The sequence below is a fragment of the Dendrobates tinctorius genome, unplaced genomic scaffold (genome assembly GCF_039654945.1).
Source record: "Dendrobates tinctorius isolate UK_male_01 unplaced genomic scaffold, ASM3965494v1 ptg000250l, whole genome shotgun sequence".
Lineage (NCBI taxonomy): Eukaryota > Metazoa > Chordata > Amphibia > Anura > Dendrobatidae > Dendrobates > Dendrobates tinctorius.
This window is the reverse complement of record NW_027361917.1, coordinates 23,124,103-23,139,550: the sequence shown is the minus strand read 5'-3', so window position 1 is coordinate 23,139,550 and position 15,448 is coordinate 23,124,103. Positions and strand designations below refer to the sequence as shown.

General features: G+C 43.2%; 1 protein-coding gene across 1 annotated transcript in view; it reads left to right on the top strand.

The window, feature by feature from the left end:
- TMEM178A (transmembrane protein 178A) overlaps window positions 1-15,448 on the top strand; it is a 242,265-nt gene that overhangs the window by 217,487 nt on the left and 9,330 nt on the right. The window contains exon 3 of the mRNA XM_073557518.1: window positions 4,692-4,829. Coding sequence (XP_073413619.1) covers window positions 4,692-4,829 — 138 coding nt within the window. The remainder of the gene's footprint in view (window positions 1-4,691; window positions 4,830-15,448) is intronic.

Genomic DNA, 15,448 nt, shown 5'->3' with positions numbered 1-15,448 from the left:
CATCGCTACAGAAATGCCAAACATGTGGGCGATAAATGTGCTCTAGGCACACTGGGGCTCGGATTTGGGAGTGCAGAATATGTTGAATTTTATTAGGGGTGATGTATAGAGTTGAGTGAATTTGGCTTATTTGGCAAGCTATAGTACTTACCGAATAAGCTACAGCTGGAACCCGGATACATGAAGCACACCGGCTGATCAGCTGATCGGCAACACAGCTGCATGTGTCACAGCTGTGTCAGTCACAGCACATGCATGGAGAGCCTGTGTGTTGTGCTCTCCATGCATGTGATGTGACAGTGGCACAGCCATGACAGATGCAGCGCAGATCAGCTGATCAGCCAGCACGCTCTGTGTATCTGGGTTCCCACTGTAGCTTATTTGGCAAGCGCTATAGCTTGCCAAATAAGCAGGGACCCAAACAAATTCGCTCAACTCTAGTGATGTATAAGCCCCCTTTATTTCCATTAACAGATGACGGACATGAGGGGTGACCTGCTTTTTTTTGTGGACTGAGCTGAAACTTTTGTTGGGAACATTTTACATAACATTTTTGATCACATTTATCCTGCGATCTACGCTGAGCACTTACTTTGAGGTTTCAATCTAAATCTCCGAGTGATGTGATTCAGATGAAACTCTTGAGGGATACATTCACTATAATGAGGTAGCAGAGTTACTCTGGACTCCATCTGGCCTCTGTTCAGCGTCGTTCTTCTCTTCAGAAGTGCACAAAACTGTGGGCGACCGCACTTGTATACAGGCCTAAAAAGAAAGACACTGCAAGAACATAGGTCAGACTGCATCCATAGTGACTCCATTTGCCTCATTATAGGGAATCTTCCGCCGTGGGTTCCGTCTCAATCACATATTTCAGAGATTTACACAGAAACCCCAGTGTAAGCGCTCAGCATAGAGCGCAGGATGAATGTGAGCCAAGCCTTACTGTGATCTTTTTGAGGCAGAAAGAAAAGATGAACAACAGTTGAAGAATTGTTTTAGGCAGTTCCTAGTGCCCTATAAGTGATTGGACATCTTTATTCTTGTGGTCGGTGCAATTACTGCGATACTAGATTTATTTAGTTTTTTTTGTTTTACTGCTGTCACACACTAAAAAATGCTGCAAGTAACCTAATTAACTTGATAGGTGCAGAAATACTACAGAAAATCTGCTACATCAAAAACTCATCAAAAGGGAACATAGCCTTAAAGTTATTTCCAAGATCCTATCCCAATATGTTGTAGGTGTAATAATAATGATTACATTAACAAATGCTTCCAATTAGAAATGTTGTGTAGTTATTCTGATTCTCTATGCTGCTTACCCCATGTGCAGGGCATTGCAGTAGCTTAGATATTCATGGTTACGATCACTAACAACTAATTACCTGTCAATATATGAGTGGGCGTACCCATGAATACCTAAGCTAATACAATGCCCTGCACATGGGGTAAGCAACATAACTAATCAGAACAACTATTAGACCATATTCACACTTTCAGTATTTGTTCAGTATTTTATATCTGCATTTTTAAGCCAAGACCAAGAGTGGATAAGAAATGCAAGAGTGGTGACGTGTTTCTATTATACTCTTCCTCTGATTGTTCCACTCCTGATTTTGGCTTACAAATACTGAAGTGAAATACTGACCAAATACTGATTATGTGAACGTGGCCTTAGACCACATTTGTCATTGGATGTATTTGCTATTATTATTATTTGAGTAAGATCTTGGAGATTGGAATACCCCTTTAATTGTTAAAACTGCAGCAATAGGAGCTGGCTCCAGTCACTGCAGATACAGGAAGATCCTGTGTGTGTAACACAATTGGCAGCTGCTTTAAATAGAGCACACTCAACTTGTGAGACAGCTTTATACAGCCATTAGTGACCAATGACAAAAATGTACACCATAGAGCCCTTAGGTTACGTTCCAACGATGAGCTTTTGGTGAGTTATTGATATTGCACCATTTCTGCACCTATTATTTAAATTAAGTTACCGTATATACTCGTGTATAAGCCGACCCCCCCTAATTTTGTCACAAAAAACTGGGAAAACTTATTGACTCGCTTATAAGCCTAGGGTGGAAAATGCCGAAGCTACTGCCCTTATAATGCTGCACAGTGAGCGGCCCCTTACAATGATGCACAGTTATTAGCGGCCCTTTATAGTGCTGCACAGTGAGCGGCCCCTTACAATGATGCACAGTTATTAGTGGCCCCTTATAATGGTGCCGCTGCCTCAATTAAAAAAAAACCAAAACCTATAAACTCACCTTGTCCCTGCTGCTGCAGCTGCTGCTCCTCAGCGTTGCCGGCTCTGCAGTGACTGTTCAGGCAGAGAGCGCCTGCTAACTACGTCATGGCGCCCTCTGACCTGAACGTCACTGCCAGAGGAAGCAAGCAGCAAAGCAACGCGCAGCGGTGGTACAAGGGACAGGGGAATATGGCTCCCTCCGCTATACTCACCTCTCCTAGCATGTCTCTTGCAGCCCCCATGCTTATTCCATCTTCTCAGGGCTGTTCTTCCTGCTTTCAGCGGTCACATGGTGCCACTCGTTACATATGCGCATATGTAATGAGCCGCTGATTACATATGCTGAAAGCAGGAAAATGAGTGTGGAGAAGATGGAATAAGCACGGGGGGCTGCAAGAGACATGCTAGGAGAGGTGAGTATGATCTCCTACACCCCCGCCCGGCCGACCCCCGGTATATGACTCGCATATAAGCCGAGAGGAGGACTTACAGCCCAAAAAAATGGGCTGAATATCTTGGCTTGTACACGAGTATATACGGTACTTGCATTTTTTCATTGGATTTTTGTGTCCGTTTTTTAAACATGCGTTTTTATCATGTCTCTGGAGCCTCTTTTTTTTCCTCTGTTTGGTGTGTTGTTCTTTAACCCCTTTAGCACCTTGGGTTTTTAAGTTTTCATCTATTGCTCCAAATTTCCCAGAGCCACAACTTTTTTATTTTTCCATCAATATGGCCATGCGAGGGATTTGTTTTTAGCAGGATGAGTTGTACTTTTGAACAACATCATCGATTTTACTAAGTAGCATACAGGAAAAACAAGAAAAAAATTCAGAGTGTGGTGAAATTGCAAAAAAAGTGCAATTCCACAAATAGTTTTTTTCTGTTATTTTTTACCATGTTCACTAAATGCTAAAACTGACCTGCCATGAAGAGTCTCCAGGTCATTACAAGTTCGTATATACCAATCATGTATAGATTCTTTTTCATTTAAGTTGGGGAAAAAAAATCCAAAATTAGTAAAAAAAAAAAAAGTGCGCCATTCTCTAAGACTCGTAGCGTCTCAATTTTTTGGGGTCTGAGGCCGGCGTAGGGCTTATTTTTTTTGTAAGCCGAGCTTGCATTGTTACAGTGACCAAAAAAACTTAATTCTTGCTTTATTTTTTCTCTTGTTATGCCATTTACCAATTAATCCTTTTTATATTTTGATAGATCTGGCGTTTTGGAATGCGGCGATACCAAATATGTGTATTTTTGAATTTTTATTAGTTTTTTTTTTAATGGGACAAAAGGGGGGTGATATGCACTTTTACAAAAAAAAACAACAAACCTTTTTTAACTTTTTACTTGCGTCAATAGTCTCTTTAGGAGACTTGAAGCTGTGATCATCTGATCGCTTGTGCTCCTATTTGAAGCAAAATGCTTATCTGCTCATAGCAGTTCGGCAATGACAACCACAGGGGTCTTCTGCAGACCACGAGTTGTCATGCCAACCGATCCATGCCCTGTGGTCATGTGAGGGGCGCCGATGGGAGGAGATAATGACGTGCTTCTGGTTTGTGCGATATAAATTCTGCTGTCAGAGATTGACAGCGGCATTTAACATGTTAACAGCCACTGGTGGATCGTGATTCCAACCCTGGCTGTTAGGGACACATGATAGCTGATCAGATCAAAGAGGGGGAGACGACCTATGACATACCTATACGTCATAGGTCGTAAAAGGGTTAAATAAAGTGGTCTTGTTTTAAAACTTCCTGATGTTTCTTTATTTCACTGAACTTTATTTATGTTTAGGTGCAGATTATATTTGTCTTTGATAAGTTTCCGCCACAGAAACGAACAAACAATGCATGGGCGTGTTTTACCTGCAGATTTTCTGCATCTAATTTAAGTCTATGGTGAAAATATGCACATAAACTCAGCGTACCCACAAGAGAAATTGACATGCTGTATATTTGAAACACGCACCGCAGGTCAGTTTCCGTAGTGTAAATAAGAAGAACAGCGGGCATGAGATGTCTATGAATCCCATCAGCTGTGCTAGAACTGTAAGATGGTGCGCTTTTAAAACAGGAAAAAACATGCAGCATCAAAAACTCTATAAAAGCTCTTCGTGGAAATGTAGCCTAAGGGATTCATGTTGAGTAATGCTGTCTGGTTGAATAATGATTTTATTGAAGTGAGAAATTACAATTTAATAATTTAGAAGTTAATCCAACTTAGTGTAATAGTTGGTAAAATAAAAGGTATTTATACTTTTCCTTATGTTTTGATGTTTTAATGTACAGAAAGGATTAAAGCACTTTGTTGTTATTTTTCATTTTTGTTCTTAAATGAAATGTCGTAGGAATGCTGAACTTTTCCCAACCTTTGACGTTGCCACTGAGGAAGAGAAGATAACTCACTTTTTTTTAATTCTGTACTTGGACAGATTTAAGAAGAATTACTGCTGGATTTTTGGGTATGGCCGCTGCTGTCCTCCTCTGTGGATGTATAGTGGCAGCAGTGAGTTTCTTTTGGGAAGAGAGCCTTACACAACATGTGGCTGGACTACTGTTTCTCATGACAGGTAAAATTTTCAGATAAAAATAAGTCAAATTCAATATAATATATTATAATATCATAATATTTAATTATTTTATTTTACTTACATGCAAGTATATTCTACAGCGCTTTACTGACATAACCATCACTGTCCTCAATGGAGCTCACAATCTAAGGCTACTTTCACACATCAGTTTCTTCCGACAGGCAGGATCCGGCTATTTTTAGAAAAACCGTCAATTTTGGAGAACTGAAGAAACGGATCCGTTTTTCCGCCGGATCCGTCTAGCAGGTTTATATCTGTTTCCTGGGGGCTGGCCAATTGGATCTGAGAATGCGCAGACTTAGCAAACCAGATTCGGTGGCCGGATCCATCTTTTTCCGGATCTAGCGCATTCCGGCTCCCATAGACTTCCATTGTGGCAAAAAGCCAGAAGCGCCAAATCCGGCGCTGTCAGGTTTTTGCCACAGACAAGAAAACGTTACTAGAGATGTTTTTTTCCAGACGCCGGAAGAAACTGAAGGCCATGCGGCACAATCCGGCGCTAATACAATTCAATGAGAGAAAAACGGTTCCGGCGCCTGATTTAACTGGATCCGGCTTTTCTAAAAATAGCCGGATCCTGCCTGTCGAAAAAAACCTGATGTGTAAAAGTAGCCTATGATCACTATCAGTATGTTTTTGGAGTGTGGGAAGGAATTCAATTTGCCAGCTGCTCCTGGATTTTCACTTATAAAGAGATGTTGAATTGTTTTCAATCTGGGATATAGTAAAAACTAGAGATGAGCGACTTTGCCTTTTTTCGGGTTGAGTCGGTTTCATAAAACCAGACTTTTTTAAAAGTCGGGTTGAACGAAATCGGTGGACTATAGGGAAAAGTCGGGGTCCGAATGAAACACGAAACCCAATGCAAGTCAATGGGGAAGGAAAGTCGGCAGGGAGTGGAGGACAGTAAACACACCTACAGTGCCCATTTCAATGCCAACGACATCAATTCTTATTACTTAAGCTTGTCAACCTTAATTTACTTTATAATAATAGTTACGCATTGAAAACTGGGGGTTATTTGGCTAAAGTTGTGGGGTGGTAGGGCTGGCGCCAGGTTTTCGTGTGCCCTGGGCCAAAGAGTGTCAGTGCGCCCTTTTAACACATACCACAATTCATAATGCTCCGATACGGCACAGAAATATAGGTATAGTACAATGAAAAATACTTCACTGCTTACATGACATGACTGATATCTATTTTAAATTGTACAACAGCTCAAAAAACAGACAGCATATTGCTCCATACAGTATTATGGCCACCACCTAGTGCACCATATAGAATAATGAGCCCCATATATTTCTCCACACAGAATTATTGGTCCCATATAATGTTCCATACAGTATATGATGAGCTCCACATAATGCTACAGTATATGTTGGTCCCCATGGATGATGCTCCACTGTCTTATGGGCCCAAATAATGCTCCATATATAATGGGCCCCATTTCTAATGCTCTAGTGTATAATGGGCCCCATAAATGCTGCTCCAGTGTCTGATGTCCCCCATTTGGAATGCTCCAGTATATATTGCTCCCCTTCAAACCTTATGGAGCAGGGCTGTTAACTCCAGATAATTATTTAGGAAGCACTGCACCACCAGGTTCAAGATGTGAGCCAGGCAAGGTATGTGTGTGAGTTTTGCAAGGGCTATGGCTGCCACAAAATTCTGTCCATTATCACGGACTACCTTGCCTGGCTCAAGATGTAGACTGCCCAGCCATGACTCAGTTTGTCGATGCAAGCAGTAGGCCAGTACCTCCGCGGTGTGTCTGCTGTCGCCCAGAGACATCATTTTTAAAACAGCCTGCTGCCGCTAACAACTAGTTGTTCGATAGTGGAACACCTCGTGTGCAACACTGACAGAAGTGGATGGAGTGCTCGTGCGACTGCGCTCTGTCGATGAGCTTTTGCTTCTGGAGGAGGAGGGTCGAACGCCTACAGCCAACTGTTTCCTATACCATGGGCTAGGCAGCACTGTTCCACCGCCGCTGTCCCCTGTGGAGCCTGCATCCACCACATTAACCCAGTGTGCAGTGATGGACATGTAACGGCCCTGGCCATGCCTATTGGCCCATGTATCTGTTGTGAGGTGCACCTTTCCACTCACTGATTGTTTTAGTGCATGGACAATGCGGTCTTTCACATGCCGGTGAAGGGCAGGGATGGCTTTTCGAGAAAAGTGCCGACTTGGTAGGTCACAGCATGGGACAGCGTAGGCCATGAGCTCTCGGAAAGCTTCGCTTTCAACCAAACGGAAGGCCATCATCTCTAATGAGATCAGTTTGGCAATGTAGGCATTCAAAGTCAGTGTACGCGGATGAGAGGATGAGTACTTTGTTGTCCTACTAAGAGTGTCTGGTAGGGTGAGGTGGACTTGAGAGCTGCATATGGGGGAACTAGTGTTGGACCGGACAGACTGAGAAGGGGTTGGTGATGGTGAGGGTGTTGATGGCCTAGATTCATCGTTTCCTCGCAAAAATATTGTGATTCCCTGACTGCTTTGGCCTAGCGACGACACCTCGACATTTCTTGATGGTGGTGTGCTTAGTGGTAGCCTTACAGTGGGGGAAGTGATGGAGCATTGCCGGCTACCTTCAATCGGAGCAGGTTCACATGTGCTACCTGAGGTTTTGTAGTCCGTCCACGCTTGCAAGTGCATGTTGGTTAAATGTCTAAGCATGCAACTGGTATTCAAATTTCGTAGATTTTTCCCTCTGCTAAAGGTCCTTCTGCACTTCTTACAGATAACCTTTGCGTCATCAGCAGGATTTTGTTCAAAAAAGTGCCACAATGCACTCTTCCTACTATGGTATAAATTTTCAGGGTTTGCATGCTGTGCTAATTTGACCATCTGGCCAAGCTGTCCTGCAACTCTTTTAGCTTTCTTACCAAGTTTTTTAACAGCTACGGGCCTGCCGGATACCCTGCTGCGATGACGATACCTGCTGCGGATCCTTCTCCTGTTCTGACCTATTTTCACCGGCACCCTCTTCCCCCAATGGATGCCAATCCGGGTCAACAACTGGGTCATCCATGACCTCATCTTTAATGTCATCTGCACCTTCCTCTGTACCTTCCTCTGTGTCACCGTGTAAGGTGGTATAGTATGCAGGAAGGGACACCTGAGTTTCTTCAGGGTCTGATGCGGGCTCAGTAGACTGCAAGGGCAATGTAGTGCTGTGGGTGAATGTACCAGCATAATCATCTAGCAGTGGCATCAGTGCACTCCATGTCAGATTCATCTTGGACTGGGGAATTCAGGATTTGACTTGATAACCCAGGCATGGTATGTGAAAAGAGCTCCATGGAGTAATCTGAAGTGTGTGCTGCGGCATCCTTCACTTTTGGTGTGGGTGAAGGACACAAGGAAAGGTGTTGTTCCTGACCAGAAGCCTGCACTGACGACTCTGTGCTTGCAGTTTTTGTAACTTCAGAAGAGGATGCAATAGAGCTGGAGACTGTTTCGTCAATGTCAGCCAAAACCTGTTCCTGATGCTCCGGCTTTAAAAGCGGTTTACCCACTCCCAGAAAAGGGAACCTTAAAGGCTTTCTTGTGCCAGACGATGAGGCAGGCTCAACACCTCCTGCCTTAGCTGCTATTGTGCTTTTGCCATAACCAGCAGATCCACCACCACCTTCAGTACCAGCTGCGCCCCCACGCCCACGTACACAGCCTCTTCCTCCATACCTCCTCATGTTTGGGAAAATGTACCAAAATTACCAGCAGAGATATGGTGCTGTGTGAGGTGTATGTAAAAATTTAAATCTCTGTATATATTTTATTACTCACAGACGCTCTCCCAGTATGTATTTGACCGTAATTCAACCAGCAGATATATGCTACTGTATGAGAAGTGGACAGCTCTATATGGTGTATGGAGAAATGGAAATGTCCGTATAGGTATTTACGGAGTGTCACACACACACGCTGGCTCTGTGTAGATGTGACCTTAATCAGAACAGCTGATATACAATACTGTTTGAGAATCAGACAGCTCAATACGGTGTGTGGAGAAATTGAAATGTCCGTATATGTATTTACGGAGTGTCACACACACGCTGACTCTGTGTAGATGTGACCATAATAAGAACTCCAGATATCAGATACTGATTGAGAATCGGACACCTCTATATGGTGTATGTATGGAAAAATGTTAATCTCCGTGTATTTTTTTTATGGAGCCACACACATATAGCATGTATTTGTCCGTGATACCAGCCGGTACACGGTAGTGTGTGAGGAGCGTACACCTCTATACGGTGTGTGAAAAAATTTACATTCAGTAACTACTGTGCAGAAAAAAAGGAATAAAAGGATTTTTGCTTTTAAAAAAGCAGTCTGCACAGCAGTGTACAAACAGCAATGCAGCTATCAGGGAGCCTTATAAGGCAGCCTAATCACCAACAGAGCTGCTGCACACAAATATATTCTCCCCTGTCACTGCACACTATACTGTTGTGTTGTACAGTGAAAATCGCTATCAGCAGAAGCACTTTTTTTCTTGCCTAAACACTCTTCCTATTGAGAACGAGCAGCAGCAACCTCTCCCTATGCTAAGATTGGCAGAAGTAAGATGGCGGTCGGCGGTCACGGCCTTTCATAGCCACTGTGACGCCACACAAAGCCAGCCAATCACTTGAATGCCCTTCTCTAAGATGGTGGGGGCCGCTGCCTATGTAATCGCATAGCCCACAGTGTTCGTCCTTGATGATTGGCTGAGAAAAGACGCTGGAAGCATTGTGGGAAACGCGACTTTGGCGCTCATGTCGGCGACCTCATGGCCGACCTCATGCTATGGTCGGGTTTCGATCGGCGAAATCCGACTTTAGCCAAAGTCGGTGAATTCTGAATTTGGCCGACCCGTTTCGCTCAACTCTATTAAAAATGCCATACACATTAAACAATACTCATCTTAACCCACTGATGTAAGGTGGAAGAGTCAAACTATCTAATGTCTTTGGGGGATTACTGACTCCTCTCCACTGCGCATGCACCGCCCTTCAAATGAAACTAATCAAAGTCCGGATGTCAGCAGTTTGGAGGTGGGTAGAGCAAAGGTGTCTGTCCTGTTGTACTTGCATTTAAAACTTCAAGAACTGAATTCTCAAAAAATGATCTAAATGAAATAATACAAGCAAGGTATGAATGTGAAAGGTGTTAAAGTCATGCCTTTAGTTAGAAAGAAATTGAATATCCTGCTGACAGGTCCTATTGTATTTACGGCAATTCCGCATAACAGACTGAAGGAGACAACCCTTTTAATTTCCATTGAAATCTAGACATATCTAAGTCTTCTCTATCCTTAAAGGGGTTGTCACAACTAATTTCCCTATTTATAAGAAAAAATATCCTAGGAGTGCCTACTGTTGTGAATTCGCTTTCTGGCCTCCCTCTGGTTATTACTGAAGGTAGTGGAGCTGGTCAAATTGACAGAGGGGTTGCGAGTTCTCTTTCTGGGCTTCCTCTGGTGGTTACTGGAGGTAATGGAGCTGATCTAGTTAACAGAGGCTTGCCACCTGGTAATGAGGACGACGATTGGAGATCTGGGGTTTCAGATTGGGATATAAGACAGCCGACTCCCTCTATCCCTGCTGGTGGTTTTCTTCCTGCCTCCTGAGGTCTTTGTTTCCAGCTCAGTCCCTGCATGTTCAGCTAAGTGTTCATTTGCTATTCTGTTTACATTTGATCTGGTTTTGTATATCTCAGTTTTGTGTGGGTTAGCCAGCTCCGGCTGGGGCTGTGCTGAATCACCGTCCATATGTTACTGCATGTGCCAGTTTGTTTTTGTCCCTTATTAGATTGGCCTCTTTTTGCTCTGCTTTTAGAATATACCAGAGTGCTGATATAGTGGCCGAAGTCGTGCAACTTCAGTATTTTTTACATCAGCCGTGTTGGACTTTTTGCAGGGCTTTTTGCGTGATTGCAGACAGTGTCCTTTCCTGTCTAGTCAGTATGGGCCCCATCATTTGCTTAATCTATTTTCCTGCCTGCATTTGTGTTTTCATCTTATCTCACCGACAATATATGTTTGGGGGCTATCTATTCCTTTGGGGTCTGCTCTGGGGCTGTTTAGATTTCCCCTTTCTTGCTTTAGGCTTAGTTAGCTCTCCGGCTGTGCCGAGGCGTCTAGGATCATCGTAGGCACGCACCACGGCTACTGCTAGTTGTGTGGATAGGATCAGGGGTCTGCAATCCACTTAGTTACCAACCTCTCTGGTTTTCTGTGGCTTAGCTTGGGCTTGCTCTCCTCCTCGGTGACCCAATCATCACAGCCCACACAGTTTCACATATATATTGTGATCAACATACAGCCTACTATATGCAATATGATGACCCCAAAGCACTTTATTATACACTGAGGCCCCTATATACAGCATGATGGCCGCTCAGCTCCCTATATACAGTATAATATCTCCATGCCATCTATTTAAAGTATGATGTACCCACATGCCCCTATATATAGTATTAAGGTCTCATATTTCCCTATATATAGTATGATATGACCACAGCCAATCTCTGTATTGTATGATGGTCCAATAGCTTCCCTATATATAGTATGAGGCCACACAGTCTCCTATGTATAGTATGATGATTCCCACAGCTCCCTATATGTATATGTTTTATATCCCTTACAGGCCGTTTATATGTAATATGAGGACCCACAATTACCCTATATATAGAATAAGTTCCTACAATATATATATATATATATATATATATATAATATGATGGTCCTTCTGCCCCTTATATACTTTGTGATGATTCTACAGCCACCTTATGTATTGCATTATGTCTCCAACAGACCCCTGTATATAGTGTAATGGCCCCCAAAACCCAATAATATAAAAACAATAAAGACTATACTCAGCTGATATTGATATCTGGCACAACAGCCTATGTCTCCTGCTTTGACACTTATAGCGAGCCTGCGGAGGCGACACAATGCGACACCAGTAGAAGCGCTACTGCTCCCATCCTCCCTATGCCGATGTTTTAAAGTATTGGAATAAAGAAGTTTTTAATCGGTGAGTGCCATCCGTTTTTTTGTTTTTTGTAAGGATTAGTACTGAGCTAGCCACTACATCCTTGGCCTTTTAAATGCGCATTTACACATTTATTCAATTTGGGTTTATTACTTAGGAACATGATTCTCTCGATCCTTTCACTTTAATGTTTTATGTTGACTCAGACTCGCAATACATGAGTCCTTTACAAATCTACCTGTCCCTTTGTATTACTACTTATATTGAAGAAAAATATTTTACTGCATGTTGTTTTATGTAATAAAGACTACTGATGAGCGAGTATACTCGTTGCTCGGGTTTTCCCGAGCATGCTCGGGTGTCCTCCGAGTATTTTGGCGTGCTCTGAGATTTAGTTTTTGTTGACGCAGCTGCATGATTTGCGGCTAGATTGCCTGTTTGTTAGACTGCCTGAATACAGTACATGTGGGGATTCCCTAGCAGCCGCAAATCATGCAGCTGCGTTGGCAAAAACTAAATCTCCGAGCACGCCAAAATACTTGGAGGACACCCAAGCATGCTAGGGAAAACCAGAGCAACAAGTATACTCACTCATCACTAATAAAGACCCTTTTGTATCCATTATAGACAGACTTTCTGACTCCAAACTTTTTTAGTTTTCATGCATCGTCGTCGTGACTGTGTGGGTACACTGACTTCTTATAAACCGCATGCCTTTGACGTTCTGCGGCCAATGAGATGGACAGCATAGAGCTGGCAGCTTTGGCTCCCGCTCTATCACAGGATTGAACGTAATGTTGATGTTGACACAGTTCAAAGTGGCAGTTGCAGGAGGTCCTTGGATCATGACAAGAAGTTTGGGGACAGAGACTCGGGTTTTTCACTCTACTGATACCTGTGATTCAAACCTAATATACTTAAAGTAGTGGGTCTGGGTCCAGGAGGGCTTCTCTGGACCTTCTTTCATAATCGGTAAGGTGTATTGCCAAACAAAACTCTCCCTGCACTTCTGTCAAAAAAAATATATACAGTATGTAATATTTTTTTTTCATTGCCTTATTTCATTGCTAACCTTATTTAAAGCAGGCAGCAGTTTCATACAAGGAGCATGCATAATTAAACTTATTATAATTATATGTTTGTAATTATAAATTCAATTTATTCTAATTATAGTGTAATTTTATAGGGGAAGTGACAGAGCTTTTTAATGTCTGTCCATCTGGTATCAAGACTATATTATCATCTTACGTTATATTTTAATGCCACTGCATTATAACATATATGATAATGTCCTCCTGTGTTATATAATAAAAGTACAGTTTTATGTATTCTCAAAGTTAGAATACACTGGTCTACAAAAAAAAGAAAGTTTTTCTGGCATGGACTTTAAGAACAGTTTTAGACTAATTTAAGGGTGCTGAATTCAAATCTGATGTTATAATTTCTCTATCACATCACGTTTTTGCGCTGTAGGTATATAGCCCATTTTCATGAATTCCATGAAAAATATAAGTAGTGTATGAAAAGTGCAAGTTTATACGGTTCACTAAGGTAAATTTAGTTTTCATTTAGTCTCCCAATAAATGTGAGAATATCTTTGTTTTCTTTGAACATATGACACGCCCCAGGGGCCGCGGGATACTCGGTACGGGGCCCGTAGACTTCAATGGGGGACGTGTCACGGCGACTGGGACCCGGTCCGTGGCCCCAGGAGGTCAAAGGCAAATTGTTTGTGTGGTATTTAAGGAGATGTAAATAAAGTTTATGGGTGAATACATACGTGACACCGCCTGTGGTATTCTGGTCAGAGGTGACCAGCACTGCGGTGTTGTTCTCCTGGGACCGCTGGTGTGACGCAGCTGAGGTGACAATGGCTCTCCACAGGTAGAGCAATAGTCCCAGGGCTGTTGAGTGTGATTTCAGGGGTAATGGTGGCAAGCAGATTGGAGGATGTAGCAGTGCTGAGTGTTGGGTGTGGAAAGGAGACAAGGACTCAGTTGAATACAGTTCTAAAGGGCTTTACTCACAGTCTGGTGCACACAGATTCCCGCTTCAGTGCTGAGTCCTCCAGATCAGGGGTCCAGTAAACTCCCGGGTAGATGAGTTTACCCCTCCAACACTCTCTTTCAATATGTTCCTTCCTAGGCCGTCTCACCGTGCTAGTTTTTGCTCTCCTTCCTCCCCTTCTAGCACCTTCACAGTCAGTGTCCCAGGCCAGCTGCCGCGGATCCTGTCAGAATTCATCATTCAGGCGGCTTCCTGATCCTATATGGCTGCCTTTCTAGGAAGATAACTGTGGGACTCGCTGTGGCCCATACAGCAACCACAGCTGTCAGCTTGCTAGTTAGGTTTGTTGTTTACTTCACTAGGCTAGGGGCTGAGACCCTTCTGAGACCTAATTTCTTCCCCCACCTGATAGCAATCAGCGTGGGGCTCTAGAAATTCCTCTCTTTCCTCCCGGGAGCTTTCCTCCCCAGCCAATCTATCCGGCAGCTCCTCCTGACAGGAGCTGCTCCAAGCACGTCCTTCCACCTGCTCTCCCCCTGCGGGAACTCTCCTCAACTCTATTCAAATCTCCCACTCTTTCTCTAAACGCCGCCCACTCGCTGTTCCTATTGGCTGCTCTACATCACTCCACTTTCTAAGCTCCTCCCCTTTTCCTACCTTCCCCACTAGCTCCCAACACCCTCTCCTAGCCAGTCTGGGATGAGGCCATCCTCCCGAAGGGTACGCCCAGGTGCCCTGACTAGCTAGTGTGTGTGTGTCGAGTGAAGTGTTTAGAGTGTGGTGAGGTGCCCCCATCTTATCCGGCCGTGAGATACCACACCTCTGGCTGAGATGCAGTACCTCTGTGGCGACAGGACCCTCAGGGGCACCACACATGCATAATTTCCATTTGTTATGATAAGAAAGTAAACAAACAGTTTTCAACGTACACAACAGTCGTGTGCAGGTACTGTTTTATTTATTGAAATTTTCAATGAATTTTGATATTTATTGTTTTTATGCTGCTGTTTTTCTGTTTTTTGTTTGTGAATCATTACTTAAGGTATGGGGGATAGAAATTCAATGAACAACTCAGGTAGCTAACAACTTTTATCTTGTAATTCTCTGCAGGATGTTTTGCTGATCTAACAATGGCCTCTACTTCTCGCAGAAGACAGTGCTCAAATGATCCAAATATTTTTTGTTACATCTGTGGAAACTTTACTGTGAAGACTCAGAGGTGCAACATTACTGTGCTTCAAAGTAAAACTTGGAAACCAAGACAAGCATTGGGCTCCTCACAAAGTGTGCAAAACCTGTATTGAGAGCTTGAGATCATGGTCTCAAAGAAAGAATGCTAAACTTCAGTTTGGAGTTCCTATGGTTTGGAGAGAACCAAGCAATCATTTAGAAGACTGCTATTTCTGCCTTGTTGATGTAAAAGGTTTCAATAAGAAAAACAAGCAATATTTGCAATACCCGAGTGTTATGATTGAGTCACCGTAGGAGGCAAAAACAGAAATGCTAGCTAAGTCCAGAAAACCAGAGAAGTTGGCAGCTATCGGATTGCAGACCCCTGAACCTATCAACACAACTAGCAGTAGCCGTGGGGGGTTCCTACGATGC